Source organism: Hippoglossus hippoglossus, chromosome 5, assembly GCF_009819705.1.
Source record: "Hippoglossus hippoglossus isolate fHipHip1 chromosome 5, fHipHip1.pri, whole genome shotgun sequence".
Classification (NCBI taxonomy): Eukaryota; Metazoa; Chordata; class Actinopteri; order Pleuronectiformes; family Pleuronectidae; genus Hippoglossus; species Hippoglossus hippoglossus.
Genome location: NC_047155.1, coordinates 19,214,570 through 19,239,043, shown reverse-complemented (window position 1 = coordinate 19,239,043; position 24,474 = coordinate 19,214,570). Strand labels below are relative to the sequence as shown.

Here is a 24,474-nt window from a genome sequence, read left to right as displayed (position 1 = left end):
TTGAAGTGTCTCTAAAGTCATGTTTTACATATTCTTTGTTGGCACACAATGATTGTAAGATGTCAGTAGACCTCCGGCCATGTTCTTTGCACAAAGATGTCACTTCAGTCCCTCATCTAAATAATGTCAGACCCACTTAGCACCTAAAAGCGCCTGGCAGATAGTTACAAGCTTAATGGTAATTGTCAGTTGTTGGTAACATGGCATGAATTTGGCAGCTGGAGTTGCTACATACATCTGAGGGGGGCAGTGCAAAGCCAGCAGTGACAGATCATCCAAATCAGACAGAAGTGTTTTGCACCACGCCCCTGAGATGTGACTTAAAGACCTATCCACCACTGACCTGCTCATTGACCTGCCCAGCTGGTGCAGAGAGGACACACTGTGGAGCGGAGACCACAGGGCGTCCAGCTCCCCCTGCAACAAGGCGTAATCCAGGGTTCTGCTGCTCGCGCCAAATCAGGGGGCAGCAGACCAGGAAGTGGGGTTGGATGGTCAGGGATTGGCAGCGGGAGGAGGATTAGTCAATCACCCATGCGTCAGGTAAGAATTAATTCTTAAATGTCTAAACACAGACTTAAAATTGTTCTAGAAACTATTATTTATGCCTGTTGGTGTGTGTATGTGAAAAACATAACTCAACTACGAATTGATGGTTTCTCACAAAACTTGGTGTGAATATTACTGGGGGGGGGGGGTATCTTTAGATTAATAACTTTTTAAGCTGACTGTGGTCAAAAGTCAAGGTCAAGCTTATGTTGATCAGAAATGTAATAGCCATCATATAATCACTCAATTATTATTGATAAGGCATTATATTTTGTATTATAAAAAAAGTTAGCATTGCCTGATTGTTTATACACGACACACAATCAGTGCATGAATCCCTCTGATGTTTTTCATGTATATATGTGGAGGGGAGGTGCGTTTAAAAAAAAATTGAATTAAAGAGTCTGAATATTGTGTGGAATGGACATTTTAACACTTATGATTACTTATGTTGACTTCACTGTATCGACTAGAAGCAGGGGACATGGTCTGTGAAAGCATGAAACCATGTGGCACTAAGCCCAAAATACCTTGAATCATTAAGCTTTTGTACATTTCTGGGGCCAGTGTGATTTCAGATAGAAATTTAGAAACATATTTATCTCAGACGGCAGATGTCAACGCAGTCTGCTCTGTGTGGGAACGGCAGTAAGAAGGTAAATCATCGCTGAGGTATGTGACATGTGGAGGACAACAGGAGTCTGACACCACTTAATTCCATACATGAGTAAGCACAGCTGGGATTATGTGTGCCCATGTTGAATGCATTTGTATTTTCCTGCTTTCTGGTGTAGTGAGGCTGTGTGAAGTGGTTTTCCTTCTCGTTCACCATCACAAAAGGAAGTGATTTAACTTTTTTATTTTAAATGTTGACAGGTTATACCAATTAGTATTTCTAACTGCGTGTCCTTTGAAAATAAACACTTTTTTAGCCCAAGATTTAAAGACTCAATCATTAGCTTTTCATTCAGGTATATTTACATACAGATTATCACTGGAGCCTTTAACTTTTAACATCCTTTTTTTCCTTACCAATCCTGACTGTTTTATAGCTGTTTCCAAAAAATACTTTACATCATTACACATATTTCTTCTTATCCATTTTTTTTATGATAGCCTTTTACATTTGAAGGCCTGTCCATCATTTTAAAACTGATAGCAGGCCACAACCCTGTGAAATGTACTCAGTTTCGCCTTTAACGTTGAGCGTTCATATGTACTGCGTAATAAAGCACAGCTCTGTGTCTCGGTCTGTTCTCTTACTTGCGTGGGGGCAGCTGGTCGCTCAGAGACTGCTGCGTAGCCCTGAGGTAGCTCTGGCGGCGAGCAGCAGATTTCGGAGAGGGTTTCGGGCTTCCCTCCGAGTCATCGCTGTCTTCGATGTCTCCCATGGCCTTTACGTAGCTGCCACTGCGCATCCGCCGACATGGGATTTCATTGGCACCCCCGCTGTGGCCTAATGTGCTCCAATCACCCTATAGGCAGCATTAAGAGGCTCAAATTAGTCTTTATCGATCTTAACTCTGTATCACTGCACTGTAGGATACTTTGAAATTCAAATGAACTAACACATTGGAATACTCTGCAAATATAAATTCAATGTACAGTATACAATGCAACTTTTATCAAGCATTACATTCACTCACCCTTCGTCCAACCTGTAGGTAGTTGCAGGTTAGTTCTTGTTGGCAGGATTTGGACTTGAGCATGGACCTGTCCAGAGTAGCTGAGCCTTTCTGGATCACCGGCCTCGGCTGGCCCATGTTCAACGTTGACCAGGTCCCTCCTTTCATATAGTCATTGTCATTTATCACCATAGCACCTGTTCTACCTTGTCCTCCACCTCCTCCACCCCCAGGCCCAGGAGGTCCCTGATACTTCATCTCATTGCTGCTTTTGGAGGAGCTGATGGTGTTGTAGCCGCTGTGGATGTACCTGCTCTGGCTCTCGTGGCCACTTGGACGCCCTAGAGTCATCATGGCCATGGTGTTGTGGTAGCTGCTCAGATCACTGCTGTCCAAATCATCTGAGCTCCAGTAACCCGACATGTTGGAGCGTGGCCGTCTCTTTGCAGTCGCCTCTGATTTTGTACCCCGATCTTTACTTTTGGATCTGCGACTCTGTTTCCCTCCGTCCTCAGTGCTTGACGAGCCTCCACCGCTGCCGGTGGAGCGTCCATTGATATTTCCTTTCATGTTCTGGCTTTCCAGTGACTGGGACTTTGCAAAGAGCTTCTGCACTGAGTGCAGCATGTAACGAATGCGACCAGGACTGTCTGTGCGCTGCTTTGCAGCAGCAACAGCAGACGACCGATGGAACTGCAATGTGCTGAATCCATCATGCCCTGCAGATAGCTGCTTGTCAAACTCCAGCAGACTGGGGGGTGCCTGGCTCTTGGTCATATGATGTGATATAGTTGCTGAGCCGCTCGTTATCATAGGTGTTCGTCCACTCAACCCTGCCATGCCCATGCTTGTTCCCATGCCCATAGACATGGATGGCCCCATGGTTCCTGTACTTATCCCCCCAATACAGTCCCCAGGTGGGGAGAAGTCTGACTGGTCGTAGGAGTTGTAATGAATCCTGGGGAAGGTACTGCTGTTTGACAGCTGGTTGTTGAGGGGCAGCATGCAGTCTTGTGGATAAGAGTCTGGGTTGGCTGAAGGGTAGAGGTGGGGGTCCATGGTGCCATAGTGGTCCATTGAGGGGCTCAGCAGGTAAGGGCTGCGTGGCAGGGTGCTCGTCTTGTGAGGGTAGAGGGCCTCTGGGTGGCCTGAGGAGGGATCACGGGATTCAGACAGGTGTCTGTTACGGTTGGTTCCCAACCCTTTCATGGTGGTGAGGAGGCCCGACCCTCTAGAAGACCCCCAGGCCAAGAAGAGTTGACTGATGAGCTTGCACGTTACTCCTAGAAAACAGAGACAAAAACAGGACAGGAAAATACGGCATGAAAAAGAGAGAAGAGGCTCTGAATTCGTTAAAGTAGACACTCAATAGCGCCTCTCAGCTCAGCAACACAATCACGCCCACTGATGTGCCAGACCAGACAACAAACCGGCGAGCTGTGGGGCTGTGGGGGAAACACTGTGGACAGTGAATGAGCCAGATTTCCACTGCCTCCCACAGCAAACATCTGTTACGCTGCTGCAAATGAATAGATAAACAACATGTGGAAGAAAGACAAGCTACAGCTAATGTGAGAGGGCACATATCATGCGTAAAAAAGAACAATTGCTCGCAGTCATCTGTAACTCCAGACACCTCCACAGCAATGTGGAGCTTCACAGCAGCCAGTCAACAAGTATCTCATCTTTTTTTAAATTATATTCAGAAAAAGGACATCAGAAGTAGAAGAATTAATCACTGTCCAAACATTTTCATTAATGTGCAAAAATACACTCGCAGCATTTGAATTATGTGCCAGCAAAATAATCCAAACAACATACCCGCTGCCTCCCTGCATATTCTACAGGTTAGCTGTCACACAAAACAGTCACATTTTTGGGAGATCCCTTTCTTTCAGCCTGTCGCACTCTGTCTCTGCCCAATAATCCATCTGTTTCAGTTTCTCTCCTCCTGCTCCTCTGTTCCCTCTCTCTCCTGTTCCCATCTCCGGTGGGGATCCGCTGGCACTGGTCACTGAGCTCCGGCCCTATCTTTACATGGCGAGCCAAGGATGCCACGCAGACTGTCACAGTGAGACCAGTGAAAAGGATTTGACCAGCAGGTAGTGGGTGGCGGGAGTTGGCAGCTACAGTTTTCCTTGTCCTCTGTAGTAAAGCTGTGCTAATGCCCTGGCAGGCAGGGCTGTGAGGATGGCACGATGGATGACAATGGGAGGGGAATATTATGTAAAGGTAAAGCAAAGATGGATACCGGCTTTTATGGAATTAATTCATTGAAAAATGTATCTGTCTGTAAAATAAAATCAGGGAACCGCCATTCAAACAGACAGAAACAACTGATTTAGGCCTCTTATCAGAGAAGGGAGACATTTACATGTTCAGCAAAACAAACTCTTATTATTATTCAGTGTTCTGGTTTAAGAGGTTTATTTTATTTTATATTATTTTATTCAATTTATGATAACTTCTCCTCATTCCTGCTGGACTAAAGGAGCCCTCCTCTTCAGGACGCACGTCATTGTTGAAAGTCAGTCTCAGTTTGCTTCTTTTTCTTTGTTGGTATAGTTACATTTTAACGGGTTTGGGACAAAATATCATCTGAAACTCCACAAATTAATCTTTTATTTTACTGCAGCAGCTTGTGGACTATAACCAGGGAGACTTTAGAGGATATTAATGATTTTCTTGCTATTTAAATGTTCCCTGAATCCATTTCTTATTAGTTTTGGCAGCTGTTGGAGGCTCGAAGAACCCTGGCAGCTCTCTGACATTATCAGTTTTCATAATTCAAATACCTAATACAGTTTCTTACATATTTAATACAGTACACACTAACCTATCCTCTCTATGGTTGATAATTAATACAACGCACAACATAAGATTCTGATTGGAATGAAATATATTAATATATCATATATTGTTGAGCGAATTCCTGCAGATTTCCATGAAGTAAATGAAAGCTTTTTTGTAGATATCTTTGGCCACTGTGGCAGGACAGCATTTAGGTGTGATTCACACCTGTGAAAGATGGAGAGAGAACGGGGAAAGACATGCAGAAAAGTTATAAGTCGGAACTAACACCTCTGTATGCGGGGCGCCCACTCATCCCCAAGTACATTTTATCTTCATTTTCCAGAGGAAATTAGATGAGTAGGACAACGAATTAATGAAAATTAATATACATGTATTGGAAGCTGCCGTACACAACCACAGACCAAATTTGCGGGCATATCCTCTAGTTGCAAAATGCTATGCAACAACCAAAGCTGCAACTAGGGGACAGTAGTAGCAACTACTTTCGACCACTGTCCCATTCTTTAATATTAAAAATCAAATAGGAAAATGCCATGTCTCTGTCTTGTCCTGTCTCAAGGAAACAAATGTAAATCTGCTTTGCAGTGCAGCAAAAGGGCAATTTGAGTTTATAAAGTAATATATATATATATCATCATTTCTTTGTCAAACTCTGTAGGAAGGATGTTTTCTGAAAAATATATACATCTTCTCCCCTTCATTGAGCTAAAACCAGTAGAAAAGGGGAGAATTATTACAGTGACAGGAAGCAGCTCACTTTTAAGATTCCACTTCACTTGCAGGCCGGTGTGACCTGATTGTGATTCGCTGTTTCAGAGGAGGAACTGAACTGTATTGTGTTACCTTGCCTTTACATAATGTCTGCACACATCCCATTACTTTTACACACTTCTAGCAATTAGGTGAATCAAAAAAAAAAACTCCATATAATTTATAAGCCTGGCTTTCATGTTCCCATCATCAGCATGCTGCAGGCACAGACTCATTTAGTGTCATTAACAGAGCCTCTCTGAGTGCCATCTCCGCTGATAGGGTCAAATCCTCTAAATCCTTTTACACCACATTAGCTAACTGCCTCATATCCCGCCGTGACACGCCACTCAGCTGAGCTTAGCATACCCTCCTCAATGTGTCAGCCATCGCAACTCCAAATGACAGTGATAGAGGCATTATTAACGGCGGCGGGATCGTAAACTTTTACGCTGCCAGTCATACATGGAAAACATTTTACCACGTTCAGAATTCACATTTGAGCATTTTATGTTAATGATCTGTAATTGAAGAGGATTATACTGTAAAATTTGAAAACACAAGTAATATATAGGTAGAAGAAATAGTATTTTTCTTTATAGAATAAGACCTACAAATGGCCAAGGTCAAAATAACTTTTTGAAGCAAAACAAACAACCCAATAAAATATATATTTTTTTGTCTTTTTGAAAATGTATTAATCGATAATGAAATTCTAGTTAACTGTAGGTTATTTAACACTAAATATTAGAATATAAAGGTGTTCATAATTTCACTGACATGTAATGAAAAAAAGCTTGTTCTGTTCATTGGTTTATTGATCCCTTTGTCAAATAATGTAAAAATGTCTAAATTCAACGTGTCCACTGGACCCAGCTCCTTTTGGAAAATGGTTATATTCAGTCGTGGTTGAACAACATGGCGACTTGAACACACCAGGATGAATCAACATGCCTGGAAGTCCCTGCAGGTTAATATGGTTTATGTTACACAGGGTAAAAGGAGCAGTGTGAAAATCCCTCCTACAGCTGCTAATGTTTATGCGTCATGTATAACCACTGGTATCAGCACCTACAGTAGTAATCCTCATACAGTAGCACTACAATGTAATGTTAATAGAGGTCGAGAGGCATTGACCCTCAGGGAGAAGAGAGAGAAAAGGATTTAGGTCAAGCTTCTGCCTTCATTAAAGTAGAAAAGTGTGTGTGTGCGTGTGTGTGTCCAGCACTCAGAGATAATACACATTTCAAAATACAAATAAGTGCACACAACTCCCTGAATGTGTCTGTTTGTGTGTGTTTGTACGCCCTGCTTGGATCGTCTGGTGGCTGCATCTTCCTGCCTCGTGCACCGGGGGGAGCTGCCATCTGCTCCTTCAGTGGGGAAAGGGGCGTTTGGATCCATGTCCAATTCATGACCTTATACTCATTCCCTAAGCAACCACAACCTGAGAGCCACAGGCAGTTCATAATACCAACCAGAAGAGGGCGATCACGGTCAATACAAGTTGGAGTGTGTAGCTGCCAAGTTCCATAAGTTTTTTATGTTTTCATACAGCAAGTAGGGAGGTTATGGGAATACTGGGAATACACGTCAGAATTAACAGAATCAATAATCATTCGTAGATCATGACAGAGCATTGGAGATGTGATGAAGAGGAATGTGTGAATGTCAAATAATGCTTCAATAAAGACCAAAAGTAAAAAGGTCATATCTGACACTATTTGTCTCGATAGCACTCAGTATCTTTTCTAATGATGTTCATAAATCAGGGAGTGACGGTATTCAGATCCTTTGTTTAGGGTTAGGATTCATAAAATGTAAAGTAAATGTAAAATACACTGTAAATACAAATTTGAACATAATCACTTCAAATATATTAAAAGTAAAAGCTATTTTTCTGCAGAAAAATGTCCCGTCTAAGTGAGATAAAATTAACTATGACATTATTAGATTGTTTATACTGATGCATCACTGAATAAGCAGATTTTTACCGTTGTGGCAAGTTATGGCAGAGCTAGTTTTAACTTCTTTATATCACCTATAGTTTTAGTACAGTGGTTCTATGTCGGGCCTTTTCCTACAAGAAGTCTGACCATGAGATGAATAATGGGGTAGAGATGAAAAAATTAGCTGTCCCAATGTTTTGGGATGAAAATGCTTGGATGGCATAAAAAAAAGTTGTTAAATAGCCCATCAAAATAAAAGTTTAAAATACTTGGATCAATTTTGATTTAAAAAACCTAAACCAGTTGAACCATAACAAGAATCTTCATGTCAACCCTGAGCCTTTCCTCTATTTCCCTTCAGTAAACTCCCATCTGTCAATTTGACAAGCAGTTAAAACAGATTTCATCCGTTCCATTTACACGATTCACATATCTCCTGGCATGAAATTGTTCCTAATTGAAACTGAAAGTGAGAATTTCTTCTTTCCAAACTAAGCCACATTGGAAATAGTAAAACTGATTGAAATGTCTCTGTTTGGTCGATGTCATAACTTGTGAGTGGCCAGATTTTTCAACTAGTGTCCAGTTTGTAGATTGACAAGCCCTTGGGCGGCCAGATTTAGATTAGAGGCTGTGCAAAGGACATCATCCTCTCATCTGAGCAACACAGGCGGTTTGTCAGAGCACAGCTCAGTCATTCAGCCCTGAGCCCATCTGCTCCATACAGGCTTACAGCGATGCCCGGGAAGACAGGGGGCAGTTATGTGTGTGTGTGTGTGTGTGTGTGTGTGTGTGTGTGTGTGTGTGTGTGCATCCACAGGCGGTGTGTGTTACATGTAACAAGACAGACGAGCGCTCGCAGGCTGCTGGTGATGAGGAAGGGACAGGAGAAGGTGAAGGAAAAGCTGTGGGGAGAAAGGTGTGGCTTTTGACGGCAGTGGAAATGAAAGCAATCTAAAGGGAACGAGAAGGTGTGAAAATGAGTAAATGTGCCGTAAACTGGGGAGATGGAGAGGAAGTATAAAGAGGCAGAGTGAGACGAGGGACGGGGAGCGGCAAGAAAGGCTGCACGGAGGAGGAAGAATAAAAAGAGTGATATGAAAAGGAAACGAGACAATTTTTGTGGTTGATTCGAGGTAATCAGACAATAGCGGAGGAGGAGATGTGTGTCAGTTAGCAGTGTTCTTTGCATGTGTTTATCCCAGAGAGAAGTGTGAGCTATAAATGAGTGTGAATATGTCAGGCGTATGTGTGTGTCAGATAATAACTGTCTCGGACTACTTGAGAAATGAGACATTCCTTTTGCTTTGATTCAAGTTATGGTGCTTCGTTCCTTCAAGTGAGAAGTAATTGAATAATTTGTCAGTCACTGAACGCCTCTGAGTGTTTGCGAGCGAGCACACGCACACGCACACGCACACGCACACACACACACACACACACGCCCTTATATGTATGTGTGTCATGTAATTAATAATAAATGGCGTACGTGTGCGTGGGTGCGTGTGCGTGTGAAGCAGGCTAACCTTGTCCTAATTACACTCTATCTATTCCATCAGTGCTGTGCCGTGGCCTATTTTCAAAGCTATAAATTTACCACTCTCCCCTCTGTTGTGATAGATGACCCACTCATTTTAGCCCATCTCTGAAGACTGCGAGCCAGAAAGAATTCAGTGGAAGACAGTGGCACCACTTCACTACCTATTATGGCACGGGAACTTTCCATGTCCTCCTAACTATTTCTGGCTTTGAAGTTGGTACATTAAAGGAGTATGGTGTTGTTGGTGTTTTCTTAGGATGAGGAAAAACCCAGCTAAATGTGCCACCTGGAGATGTTGAGAGTGTTACGAGTGTTTCACATTTAAAAGAGCGGCTCTTTCTTGTTGCTACAGTGTAGAGATTATTTATGAATTTGCAGAACTGACTCTCACAAAACGTGTTAGGAAACTTGTGGGAGACAAGCATCTTTCCTCTTTAAAAACACTGAGCAACTGAGCTTATAGTTATTCTTCTTTCACTGTTGCTAACCTCTAATAAGCCTGCAGGGGGGGCAAGCGAAAAGGCAAGAGGTCAATTAAATGTCACATTTGTATGTAGTTCAGGTCTGTAAATACATTGTTGCTGTCAAGTAAAAACAATGTGTGTAGTTTTTCAACTACATCGTAAGTCACTCTTAGACCAACGGCACACTGGGTTAATCCTACACAACAGGATGTGTTGTTCTTTTAATCCAGTAAAATGTTAAATATTCTACACAAATGTTGGTTCATACTAACTTGAATTTGGGGTTCATTCTACTTCATAAATAGGTTATTCCACAAGTTTCTTATTAAAAAATCTTTACTCTACAAGTCTCATTCATCTATTCTATCACACATCTTTTACACGTCACATCTGTCAGGGGCAATCTGGGGTTCAGTGTCTTGCCCAAGGACACTTCGGCATACAGACTGAAGGAGGCGGGAATTGAAAACCAACCCTTTGGTTAATTGACAACCCGCAACTGTCCAAGTGAGGGTCTGCAGACTTTCTGCGGAGTTTCTGGCCAGTCTCCTAGTAAAAACTCAGCAGAATGTCCGAAGCAGCCGGTGTGAGGAGATTCGTTTCGGATGCAAAAAAATAAAAAATAAAAAAGATACAAATATTTCAGATTTTTGATGAAATACGTCACAAGAGCTTAACTGCTACGCCAGCAGCTGGGTTACAAAAAACTATCCAACTCCCAATAAATAACCCAGAAAATTGTCCAAACAAGCTCAACCTCACATTTATGTGGATAAAGTAACATTTTTCTGAGTGTAATAAAGCACTGAGGTGCTGCCTGCAGCTCCTTGATGAGATAACCTATCCTGGTTTGCATGTAAACTATAGTGTTGATTTGAGTGGTTTCTCCATTGACTTTATAATCCACACAGTCCACAAACACAGAATTGCTCTGTAAATATTTGCTCTATGGTTCAGGTCCAAAGCCCAAAACAATACATTGGTATAAACCACAGCTACTGTGGTCGGCGGCAGTTATGGTGGCCATGTTCCAATACAACCCAATCAATCACAATTCTTTGTGATCATTCCTCATGTACTGGCTGCTGATCCCTTAATACCATATTGAGCCATTTTCAGACAACGTCCTTAAACTTAGGTTTGGACATTTTGAGTTTACCTTTCACATATGAAGAACACAGCAGGTGACAGCCGGGGTCAAACATTAGTAACAACAGAAAAATCTCCAGAACATTCAGGCGACGGGAGGCATCTCGGTAGAGCATGCAGGAGGCAGGACATGATGTATAAATTCTGCTGAGGAAATCACGTGTTTTTGTTTACAGCACATTGACGTCGGCCCTCATCGCCAAAGGCTCTTGAATCTTATTGTCTTTTCAAGGTGACAACTTCTACGTGAATGACTCCTCTACTTCATCCTGAGATACTTTTTTTCTTCCATTTTTGCGTTCGTCACGTGTTAGAAACACCATCAACATGCCATGTGCTTGAATTTTTCTGTACATTTACCTGCTGTATTCTCACATGGGCTCACTCTGACATTTTCCGGACATTTTACTTGGGGGCTAGCGGGAACAGTTCCAGAACATGTCTGGATTAACTGACTCAGAGATTGCGTTCTCATATACAGGCCATCTGAAAACTTTTAGGAAAAGGTCCAGAGTTCAGTGCATGTCTGACTTCAGTGTAAGAGATTGGTCACAAAATCCAGTCTTTGTTCTCTGCACCCACACATTGACATGCTGTTCAGTAGAAGCTAATAAGTTGCTTCAGCCGTGCAAGATATGGCGAAATCAAGTGGAATTCTTCCAAGGTTACTTCTAAGGCTTCTGAGGATGAAAAGTCTCTTTGTGTTTCCACAGTGTTTTTTTGCTGAGCTGCTGCAGAGAGAGAGAGAGAGAGAGAGAGAGAGAGAGAGAGAGAGGAACCAAGAAAGAATTTAAAAATGTCTTTTAACTTTGGAGGATACCAACTTGATTTGCTGAGAAAAAAAACATATGTACTCAGCAAAAGTGTACTCAATAAATAATAAATATGCAGGAGGCAAGAGTAGTGGGTTATCTTATTGAATTAGGGTCACGTTAGAAAGGATCATACACTGAACTATATACTAATATCACCAGTTTTAAGCTGAAGACATTGTGGGCAGACGTGGTCTACTGCAACTTAATTTGAGAGTGTGTTTTTTTTATAGCTGGGAGGGACACGGGGTGGGTGTCTCTGGCTGGGTGCAGTGAAGCACAGGGCGAGGCAGGGAGGGAGGGAGGGAGAGGGTTGTGGGCTACAGCTGTGGCCTCTGTCTCTAGACTTAGGGCAAATCAGAAGGACTAATGCAAACAGACACAGAGACGTGCACATATGCACACACAGACGCTAACCCATTTTTATGAATGCACATATATTAAGGAGCTTGAATGCAAGGACACCATTCAGACACACTCTCGCACACACAGCAGGGAGCCACTTTGAAGGCTACATCAATATGACTACGTTTCCATTTGAAAATTCATCGACTCTGTTGGAGGTACGTCTGGCATCCATGCTTCTCCTGAGTTTTAGAGAGGCTAGGACGTAGACATTTGGAGACGCTGCTGGCCCCTTTTTAGTTTAAAAACACCAGGGCTGTGTTTTAGTCTGGACTCGCAGAAACGATGAGCGCTTGCTGATTGGGTCTCTTCGTCGGTCACGATGTCACCTTCGCAGATTCATCAGGCTCCTCACAAGCTATTATTCGAGCAATCTGAGACAATTCCCGTGTCCAGCAGGACAGGAATGCCCTCACTGACACACGCGTGCCCAGTGTATGTGAGTGGTCACGTGATATGCGTTTTCAGGCGTGTTAGTATGGACAGGGATTAAAACTGATACAGAGCCAAAACGCTTGTGTGGACACTGTTGTTGCCTGTTGAACGCCATTTTCAGACGAACACTTAGCAGCATGGATGTTGCCTAAAATTTGAGGTGAACCAGAATGCAAGACATTGTTGAAATAAGGGGGAAGAAGAGGTTAGATATGTTGAGTGTAAAACTTTGCAAGACCTGAAAGCTTTGATGAAAGCTGCCTCCATGTGTGCGAGCTACGAACAGTCACCCACAGTCTGTCATGATCAACGACAGCACAGCTATAAATCCCACCAGGATAAGCCCTAAACCCTCACCCACTTCAAAATGCCCTTGGCCTGACACACAATAGCCATAGTTAAATCTAACACATCCACGCAGCCTTGATCCCCGCGGAGGAAGATGCGGCGCAATGAGATTTCCTGCTATGGACGGAAAGGGTGAAAAGTCACTTCCTGTCGAGATGCGCAGGGTGGTCACGTGACGAGAGGGGGACATTTGTACCCTCTGGATGCCAAGTGGGTCAACGCTGCATCCGTGCCACTCAATCGCCATGTGACATCACAATAATACCCTAATGGCCATCTTTCAACCTATCAACCCGTCAACTGCCCAGGGATGAGCCGTTGTCCTGACAACAGTCATAAAGCCAGCAGGATGGGTGGAGAGGGTCCGTCCTCCCTTTTATATCACACAGAGCTCTGACATTTAGAAGACGGGATCCACAGCCCTCGGAATATGTGATAAAGTCACATGGATGTATCACACAACATGCCCCTGTGTGTGCAACATGCATTAGAAAAGAATCCTCTTTGTGTCTGAGCACAACACATCCTGGAGAAGGAGAACGTCCTCTTCGAGCAGGTTGTGATAACAACATGATTTTCTGGCCCCACACAGGCTGTGGCTGAGTGTTTGTTGGACCAAAGCCACATGAATCCATTTCCAGAAAACGTGCTCAGACGAGTGGAATGTTTTCTGTCCAGCTGAGAGTCAAAGTAAACTGGTGGCTGATGAACAAAGTGGAGTGTCGAGGAAGTCAAAGACACAGAGACACTACTCGGCTGTAGCTCTGTGCCAGCTGGATACGTAAGTAGGCTGTTGATGGACGACGAGCCTCCATTTCCTCCCACTGTCCAGAAATGAAGCTAAAATATCCTGGATATTGAACGCTGCCATCTTCAGCTGTCAACCATAACGATTCACCCCGTTTTAAGCATCAAATAACAATTAGCATTTATATCAGTGTGATTAGAACTACCTAAACTGACAGAAACCATCTTTGAGAAAAAAATATTTGATGTATTCTTTGACCTTTTAGTTTGGTCCAAGTCCCATCCACTAAGATGGAGGAGCAGGGTTTCCCCTACGGCCCGCCACTACAGAATTATTGCCGCTGCTTCTTCAGGATCAGGGCAGACGCACATTATGAATCTGGTATCATTGCACTGTGCTGTGTCACCCTGCTATGTCCTCCCTCCTCACTCCCCCGCTGACCTGCGCTCACTTTACATGTTAACAATAAACACTGATCACAAGTTATTAGGATCTGAACAGTACTGACGTTTATTTTGAGTTTGTTTGATTTGCTCTAGAGTTTATGAGACACATATTTGAACTCATTGAAACTAAATTTTGCGCACAGGCAATTCACCTGCTACACACAACGGGAGATGTGAGGCGCACAGCCAGGACATCAGGGTTAAAGTGACTGGAACGATCCCGATTCATGATCCGACATCATTGATTAATAACTAAATAAATGTGATCGTTTCGCCGTGATCGCCGGCCGGTTAAGAAAAATCCTAAACACTGAGGAGGCAAGATTTCTGACCTACACGGCAGCCAGCCACCAGGTGGCGATCGAGGTGCTTCATATTCACTTTTGAGGAGCCGGCATGTTGTCCATCTTTATACGCAGTCTATGGTTTGAAATAAAATTTCACAGAAACTCACAGAATTGAGGCTTGAGAGCTTGAGAAACAATTTCTAAGTTACTTTAAGAAAGCCTGGTTGCTCCTTCGAGGTAAACGAAAGACTGCAGTTGAATACGGTCATGGACGTAAGATGTAAAGGAGAATTAAAAGGATTATAGGAAGACTTACACTAGGCACTTACATGATGTCAATATTTGATGACAGACGTTATTGACATGGGTTGCTTTAAATGTAATTGTCCACAGTGAATTGATAAGACAGCATTTTCTCCTTTCCTTTAAAAAAAAGTGGTCCAGTGTCCCCGATGCCACTGGAGACAAGAAAGGAAGCATTGAAGCACCTTTCCTTATGTGTCTAGAGAAGTGGACCAGCTCTTATCATGGCTGTCACTGCCATATACTTCTGGGTCATTTCACAGTGAAGGTTGCAGCGCGTCCTGAGCTCAAATAGTCTTAATCATCTTTACGAGTTCATCTATGACTTCTAGAGAATTTCTTGCCCCACTTCTTTCTCTCTCAACTCCTTCTCGTAGCACCAAATCAAGCAAAGTACACTGTGTCATGATATAAAACATGCCCTGTTCCTGTTTTTTGGGAAGGTGAAATGGCTCTAATCATGTTTTAGAACCCATGGACATGTTCCCCGAGAGAAGTTTAACAGGAGGCAGTTAAAAAGGGTTTTGCACCATGGAAAGAAAAAAGAGGAAAATGTAATTCACATTTTTAAGCAAAGGAATAACTAACAATATCTGGATTTACAAGCCAACACCGAACAGCTGTAAACAATGAAATAAAGGTGTGTTACTCTGCTGTGTGATTTGTACATTAAGAGGCATTTTCATTACTTTATCAACAGTCTCCTATAAACTTTCCCTCCGACTGTGCTTTGAATATCACCACTGAGGCTCATCACCTTGTTAAACTGCACTGGAGCAGGTAATGTGCAGCTCTGCTGAAAATTACTTCGCAGTGAGAGACGATGTTGACCTTGACAAAGTAACAAGGAGTGACATTAATTCGATTTTTATTATACGTTATACGTGTGCTTGCGAGCGAGTTTATCCTCACACATATTAGAACATATCCATCTAACAAATGTTTTCTCTGCAGTGACTCAACTAAAAATACACAGATTTCAGAGGTAGCAGCACGTCTCGTCTCTTGGGGAAACCAGCTGTTCATCTATGCTTTTTAGGCATCATAAATAACAAAAGGCAGGAGGAATGGGGGAAAAAAGGATGGGTCATGCCTCATATTAAATATGTTTGCACGGAGCAAATTAAGGTGCACCCGATCTGACTGTTATCAACACACATCTGTCCCAAACATATGGGCTGTAGGGACCTATTAAACCTACCAGTATGTTCAGGTGGCTGTTATCACCCTTTTATTTGATGGATACATGGATGAATGGAAAGATGGATATAGATAGACGGACATGATAGATAGACGGACAGATAGACAGATAGATAGATAGATAGATAGATAGATAGATAGATAGATAGATAGATAGATAGACAGATGGATATGATGGATGGATGGATAGATTGACAGATACAACAGACAGACAGATACGCTCGATCGACCGATACGATTGATAGTTAATTAGATAGATAGATAGGTAAATACATAGTTACATAGATAGATAGATAGATGATAGACAAAAATAAATAAAAAAAGACAGACAGAAAGTTTCAGCCATGCAGTAATAGCAAATAAACTGAATTCAGTTTATATCAATAATATTTTTTTGGGATATATTCAGTGGATACATATTTGCAAACCTATTTTGTAAACCAGGAGAATAATGTGGTGGATTTCTGATTTGTGTCGAGCTGCTCTCAGAATATTGGAAATAAAACAACACATTTACTTTCAGTTTGCATAAATCAACTAAAATCCCTGACATTTGATATATTCAGTAGATTCACTTTTAACCTACTTAAAACCTTATTTTAGAAACTGGAAAAACGAACGTAGTGTGTTACTGCACGACTCCAAACATATCTGAACTAAAACATCTTTACTTAATTAGAGGCAGCAGTAAATGGTTTTATTAAGAAGTGATTCCCAGGATACAGTATATTCAATGTGTAGGACAGTAAGAGCTTGTGACACTGTCCTGGTCGTACTGAAAAACATTGGAATGCCTGTTTCTTACTGTCTGCACACACAAAGGCTTTTAAAATAGCACAGAATGAGCACTTGCAAGTGTTCAGTCCGAGCAAAATGCACGTGTGTTGAGAGATGAGAGAAGAGACAAAAGAAGTTCGACACTGTGATTCAGTGAAATTGCCACAGCCTCCTTGTGTTTGTGTGCAGACAGCTAGAGACAGTTATGCATCAATCACAGCTGTCCTTTGCAGCCCCGCTCTGCTCCCGACATTCTCATTCACACCGCGAGCTCAGCTTTGATCATAGTGTTTCAGCAACGCGGTCGAATCCATTCTGCCTTTCCTGTGTGAAGCTACCTATCGATTTGATCATCCCCCGGCAAACGAGCACGTCTCACCTCCTCAAAGACGAGAGCATGAATCCACCACAGTGAGAGTTGTATGATTAATTTGTTATCATGTGCACCTTTTGTGCACGGCTACTGTGACTGCAACCTCCAGATCCAGTCCTAACACCTCGTGCATGGCCTATAGTGAGTGTGATGTCAGCTACACCCTCTCATGCTCCATGCTATGGAGACTCCCATCTGGGGTCTAATGGGAAGGAGTGAGCGGAGACCTGTGATTGGAGCGTTCTGTTATCTTCTAACCACAGCAGCACGGCTGGCAGGACCCCCTGTTCCTGCAGAGAACTGGCGATATGTGTGTATGTGTGTGGGTCTGCCGAGGTGTCTGTGTGTGCATGTGTGTGAATGCCAACAAGTATATGCGTATGCTAATGCATGTATCTCCGAGTGCACGTGTTCTCATGTGATATAGGACGTGTGGCAGCTGTTAATATTTGAGGAAACTACACTGTGTAGGTGTGTGTGTGTGTGTGTGTGTGTGTGTGTGTGTGTGTGTGTGTGTGTGTGTGTGTGTGTGTGTGTGAAGGGATGCAGGACAGTGGCTTTGACATTGTATGTGAGGTTTGCTCATGTGTGGGTGTAATCCTTACATTGAATCTGGTTCAGTACTAAGTGCACAGGTTTACAGCTCCATTCCAATGACAGATCGGAGAAGCAGCCAAATAAAAACCTTCTCAAGCCGAACTGAAGAGGCAGATTCACATGTTCATGAGGATGTTGATGTTATTTGTGCAACTTGTAGAACCCCATCAAACACAACATTCACTCCTATGAAGCCCCAGAAAGGTCACAGACGAGGATTACTTTAGCTTTACCATGTCATACTTTTGCTTTATGTTGCCCATTCCCATTACGCAACATCTTCATTTCATTATAGGTGATATTTCATTGCATTATAGTGCGCAGACAACTGTATCTGTGCCGTCGTCCTGTATTGTAAGTAACGCAAGGGTGTTGCAAAATAACGTATATTTCAGTATAAAGTATTTCAAAAGTATTGCAAGGAAATGCAAAAGTGAGTAAAACCTCACTGTGACCCTTCAGGGATGCCGTACACTCTCATAACAAACACATGATCCACACAATGTGCAATTTATGATGTTATAATTTCAGTGACTTGTTTTGGTTTTACAGCAACAAACTTTTCTTTTGTGGTTCAGTTTCATTAGTGTGTTTCCAGCTGCTGCAGGAAATGATGACGTGTCAGTGATGTGTATTTACGGTTCATCGGTGCTGGCCCCATCCCATCTCTACACAGCATTGTGCATCCTTCCTTCCTTCCTTCATTCCTTTCCTTCATTCTATTCCTTTTTTGATTTTTTGGGGTTAAAATTGTCTCAATTCTGCTCAACTGTTGGGCTGAACTTGCCTGGATTCAAATTTAAAACCTAATATATTAATGTTTTATCATTTATGTATGGACTTTTACTAATGTATACTGAATACATTTTTGGGATGATTAATGTGATGTATAAAATATATTTGACTATATTTGATTGAGATATTTCAAGCTGCTTTTCGACCACAGGAACCCTCTCCCGAGGAAGGAGGAACCTCTGCAGGAGCTGTGTACATTTCCACCGCAGGGATCAGGATCTACATAAAGTTCCAGGGAGATCGTTCTGCTCTGCTCTGTCCCCCATGAGACAGTAACTGTCCAACTCTGCTTTGAGCAGACTGACTCCCTGTCATGCAGATTCCTGAGTGATGAATGTGTTTGTGTCTATGCTTTTAATTGCTTGTTCTGCTTCCGATGACGATTCGACGAAGCCTGACGAGGATCTCTGGTGTAGATCTAAACACTGCTCAATTCCACTTGTGCAGATTCTTGCCTTCAGTTTGATTATTGATGCAGCACCTATATGAAAGTTTTTCCCCAGGAGTTTCCTATGAACGTCACTTCACATTAAAGTGAATAAACTATAGAACATTTTTCTGTCAACTTGTTCCCAACATCTCACATTCTTATCCGCACGTATTCACTGAGACCTGCAGATTCTCATCTTTGCTGTAAGCGGCTCTGACCGACTACACTGCCTGGAGAGGGAAAGCTCCAACAACCAGTTTCCAGGTGTACAGAGAGCCAGGTCCTGCCAGGTTTTTCAACGCAAGCACTGAAGCTTCTGGGGGGAAAAAAAGCTGTAAAGTCTCACATCCTCATCCATTATTGATAACACCTCGAGCCTTCCTTGTGCGTGGGATGACAAACTAAAACCCCAAAGTGGCAACTCGGTAGCATAATGCAGAGGGAAAGGTTTGTGTTTGAAATTTCAATCTGTGACTCATGCTTTGATGTCCCGTCAGTGGGTTTGCAGGGAATAGCAATTAGCTTCTGATAGATGATGTCAGCAGTGAGTCCCACCCCCTGACAGTTAGCGAGGGGGTTAAAGGTGACGCGTTCAAGGCTACGACTCTGTTTATGAGTGTTTGTGCTCATTTTGCTTTGTTAATTAGTTTAAAAGCAAGTGCAGTGCTGAGGTCGAGACTTACATTGGCAGCTCATTTCTCCGAAGGCTCGATCACAGCGGGACGAGGTTTCCTGAAAGAGATAGAAGGAGGAAAACTGTGTCAGCGTTTATGTCTTCTAGGAATCCATACAACCGTGATATGCTTAACTTGAGGAAAAGACAACAGAACCTGAGCATGCTTTGCTTCACACACACACACACACACACACACACACACACACACACACACACACACACACACACACACACACACACAGAGCTGAAGATCAGGCTTTACCATGCTGCATTGCGAATCGGGTTAAAATAATCTGATGGGGAGCCAGCGCCTGAGGGCAACTCGTGTGCAGGCTCAGGCCGGCAAAGTATCAGTACGCAGCTCCACCTTGTTGTCTACTTTACTCTTCTCTGCCCTACTTTCTCTATCGCTCATCTGCCTCTCACACACACACCTTGGAGTGCAGCACAAAGGCACTGGCTTTAGCACATTTTAATCACGACAGGATCCCACTCATCCATATTCCAGTCACTTATTTTTTTTTATTATAACACCCCGCAGTGGAATGGAAGCTCAGACAATGTTGGATCAGGGCTCTTTTCACCACGCGCCTCTGCAAACAGTCATACACTCTCCATGTGTCCTGTCTGATAACACTGCAGAGTCCACACTGAGGAGTTTGATCAGTGCTTGGACACAATATTGTGTGTGTGTGTGTGTGTGTGTGTGTGTGTGTGTGTGTGTGTGGTGTACCTTTGCACAATTATTTATTTATGTGAGTGCAGTCTTTCTGTGTGGAGTTTACATACACTCCCTGTGTGTTGGTTTTCTCTGGCTTCTCCGGCTTTCTGACAAAGACATGCAGATTGGGGTAAGGTTAATTGAAGACTCGTGTGAATGTGAATGTGAGTGTGAATGGTTGTTTGTCTCTTTATGTTGGCTGGGATAAGCTCCAGCTCACCCCACGACCCTCAAAGGATAAGCGGTATAGATAATGGACGGATGCATGCTTGAGTATATTTCATTTATCTCTTGTCGTCCCAGTTAGGAGTAGATTAAAACCCGTCAAACATTCTCTCTCTTTTCTATTTGTCATGTCCATTGTCGCCGTCCGAGCCCGTTAGCGCAGACTACAAAAGACTCGTACTCTGACAAGTGCCATCTAAAATCTTTGGGAGAACGACTCTTCGAGGTCACACATCAAACTGCATACTTGAAATCTTGTTTTGCATTATGGATTCTTTTTTTCCTCGAAAATTCAGTGAGAAGGCGCCTTTGTTCGTCAGTCCCACAAGCACTCAAATATACAGTGTGTGGAAAGGTAGAACTTTGATATTAATATATAAATTCTGCTGCATTCAGTGTTTTAAGCTTCATACACACACACACACACACACACACACACACACACACACACACAGTGTGAAACCTGTTGGATATTCTCTTTGATATTTTGAGCATTCGTCTGTTGTTCATCTGTGAAATAGTTGATGGTATCACACAAACAACACAAGTATTCACTGTAAAAGCAACATACAGAATCCACATAGAAACATTTTAGTGAATGTAGATGACATGTGCTTAAATAAAGGGTGTTTCTTATTTTGTTTCTACAGTTCAGCATCTCGCAACAGATCCATTAGCAAGGATTTGGGAGAAGAAGCTCCACTCGGGGTCAAAATTTGTTGGCGAGGGACTAGATTTTGGTTTCTTCTGTTGTTTTTTGGTTTCTGTTTCTAGTTTGACCAATCATGTTTGAGCAGGTTTTGGTTACCCACAGGTAAACAGTCCTTGTGGAGAGCAAAAGAGATGGAACGCATTGACCGACATGCATCAGCTTATTAATTTATCTGCATCCATCTGCAGACAGCTTTTAATTGAGATTACATTTGACTTCTGTGATAAAAGAAACCAGTCAGATTGTAAACAGAGCAAAATTAAGAGATGGAGGAGTCTTGGCCTCAATAGTCGCTGTTAAAACTGGAAGCTGCAAAAAATTTGCTACATTTGTACATAAAACCAGGTTTATAACTGTTATGAACGCACTGGAAGGTGGGCTGAGAACTTGACCATCACTAATGGCAGCTGTGGCTCAAGAGGTATGGTGGGTCATCCACTAACCAGAAGAATGATGGTTTAATCCCCTGCTTGTTCATCAGCAAGATACTAAACCCCCAAAACTGCCTGACAGCGGAGTCGGAGTCTGCAGTGTGTGTGAATGGTGTGTAACAGAATAGTATAGTACAGTGGACACCGACCGTTTCAAGCCCAAGATCACTTTAATTCCAACAATATGTTCTGCAGAAGAGCCGCTACTGCAGAACAATGTTGTTACATAGGCATTGACTTGAATATGGCCATAAATATGACTATTTCTTTGTATAAAAGTAGTCTTGTGTACTCAAATAAATACCAGTACTACACAGTCTGAAGCACTATTTCACAATAAAACCTTGTTTTTTTTTTTTACAGAAACCAATGGATTTATTTTGAAACGCATACAGAAAGTGTTGCAACCATTTATGTTTGTGAAATAAATTCAAGTGAGAAACATTAAAACTCAGGTGAAAGATCATTTTCTGTTTATTCTGCAGTGAAACATAATGTTTATCTGTATATGACACAAACGTATTTCTAACACTTCCCGAACCAGTTTCAAAGTAAAAGCACTCCAGCGTTTCACTTTCTGAATACAGTCATTTGTTCTAACAGGGCTTTGATTGTTATCGCATCACTGGAAGATGCACGTCTTCATGTCCTGGTTTTTAGTTTAGTACATAATCCGACTTGTATTGAAGGAAATGCAGTTGATATACCAGCAGCTTCGCCGCCAGTATTGGACACACTGCCCATGTGAACAACAGACAACCGAAACACAGCTGGTCTGCAGGGGAAGCACAGCCAGTGAGTCCAGAGAGTTTCAGGGATCGCGGTGAAGACCGTCGAGATCGACCAGTCGACCGCGATTGATGTGTGGACGAGCGAATGTGACGTGTAGTGTAGAGCTTGAGTAGTTGATAAGACTAGAAAAGTGCTATATAAGTATAGTAAGCATTTTAAGACAGTTTTTCCTGGAAGACGTTGATTGTGTTGTTTACATGAAGAGGAGTCCAGTGCAACACCGCTGCAAACCAAAGAGCTGCCAAATGCAAAGTCAAGTAATTACGTTAGAAAGATTGCTCTGAACATTTCAATCAGCAAGTCCTTAATTCCTGGGTGAAGTAATGTTGGCGATATTTTGTATGTTTGAATAAAGCCAGTGTTGAAAGCTGGTAGGAAACAAGAGATTCTCCCATATTAAACCATACTGAAGCATCCAGCTCTGGTGCTAGAACACCATGGTTCCTCTGCCTTTGCTCCTGAGTTGCGGCATAAACAGTAATTTTTCATGGAGATGAAGGGATAGAAAGACGTCAACACTGGTTGCAACAAACTGAACTGAATCAAATCAAGACGTGGGTGACTCGAGCTCAGGTGGCACAGTGAGTCATTCATTAATCGCAAGATTTCGGTTTTCAAAGTCTCCTTGAGCAAGATGCTGAACCCAATGTGCAGCCCAGGCAGCTCTGCCACCATCTGTGTGTGTGTTTGCGGGTAAATGAGAGTGCTGTTTAAGTGCAGACCATAGTTTAAGTGTTTAAAAGATAAAAGATCACTGCTGCTATCTCTTCTACGTGAGGGCAAGCCTGAATATTCAGAATTGTGTTTCAAAAGGCTGCAAACATTATTTTAAGTTTATAGAAAGTGTCCTGGTATCTTTATCTTATTCACTCTGTCTGTTTGCTCAAGTAATCTGTACTCTCTTTAAACATTTGGATGCACAAAATTCTGAGCTGCTATTCAGAAACAAAGACTTTTTGAGTACTCGATATGTTCCGTACTTATATGTTCTGTCTACTCTTATGTTTACACTGGGGATCAGGGATGAAACGGCTTTTGACTAGTAGGCACTATTACTATTTTTATGGCCAATAGGATGTTAGCTTTGACCCTGAACACATTTCCTCCACCAAGTATTAGGATTTGCAGATGAACATGTGACTAAATTAAAATCAAAAGCATTACCGCCTCATAGCTGCCTGTCTCAACCAACAGCAAGTTGCAGTTTACATCGATGTAATAAAGACATTTAAAAGGTATTAAGTGTATCGTACCATGATAAGTGTAATCATTTTTGAGTCATAGACATGTTAAGTACAACATTAGTAACATTTGAATGTGTTTAGTATGGTCACAATGACCTTTGACATCCGAAATCTAATAATTTCACTCTTGAGGACGAATGAACTTTTGTGCCAAATCTGAAGAAAGGTGTTCCTGATATATCGTCTTCACAAGAATGGGATGGATGGACCCAAAAGGATAATGTCTCCTGCCACAACTGTTGTCTCCTTGAAGGCATACAAACTAAAACAATGTCCAAACAGACTCACATAAATTGGAAAATTTAACCTAGAGGTGGTGATGGTTTGAAAATGTTCCGTCCCTCTGGTTGGTTTTAATAACACGATCCCCACTCAGTCAGCTTTAGGTAGGAGGCAGCTTTATAGGAAGCAGGTGGAGACACTACAACATGTCATGTTCCTCAACGCATCACTCTTCACTGAACCTCCACAACCCTTGTCAAATTGAAAGAAAACAGTTTCACCACTGTAATTATAGTTTTGATTTTTGGTTCAGAATCAACAAAAACAAAACTCAAAAGTGCTGCGACCTTTTACAATAAAATGTCAAGTGAAATTATACAGACACACACATACACACGCGTGCCCACACAAACACAAACCTCTTAGCAGTGTTAAAGGTTATCTCATATTGGCTTTGAAGTTTTATTCAGAAGAACTTAAATAACAAACAAAAATACAATCCACCTTCCCCTGTTAGTTACTAATATCAATATACACAAAGTAGAACAGAGGAGGTTTTAAAGTAAGCGGTAACTCTAAATGTATCAGATACAAATAGTGAAAGGTAAGGGCTAAAGCTGATTCTCCTTCATCTCTTCCATGTAGAGCTGAGGCT

At 42.2% G+C, this 24,474-nt stretch overlaps 1 protein-coding gene across 6 annotated transcripts in view; it reads right to left on the bottom strand.

Annotated features, from left to right (window-relative positions):
• The window catches only part of dlgap4b (discs, large (Drosophila) homolog-associated protein 4b), a 115,127-nt gene that overhangs the window by 23,609 nt on the left and 67,044 nt on the right, over window positions 1-24,474 (bottom strand). For 3 of the 6 annotated variants that reach the window (XM_034585695.1, XM_034585690.1, XM_034585694.1), the window contains exons 3-6: window positions 19,480-19,528; window positions 2,196-3,457; window positions 1,813-2,024; window positions 344-445 (exon numbers count right to left, since the gene is read on the bottom strand). In XM_034585695.1, the coding sequence (XP_034441586.1) occupies window positions 344-445; window positions 1,813-2,024; window positions 2,196-3,383 (1,502 nt within the window). In that variant the 5' untranslated portion in view covers window positions 3,384-3,457; window positions 19,480-19,528. Of the gene's footprint in view, window positions 1-343; window positions 446-1,812; window positions 2,025-2,195; window positions 3,458-3,995; window positions 4,269-19,479; window positions 19,529-24,474 lie in introns of those variants that run through there. The other 3 variants (XM_034585692.1, XM_034585696.1, XM_034585691.1) reach the window with 2 other exon arrangements.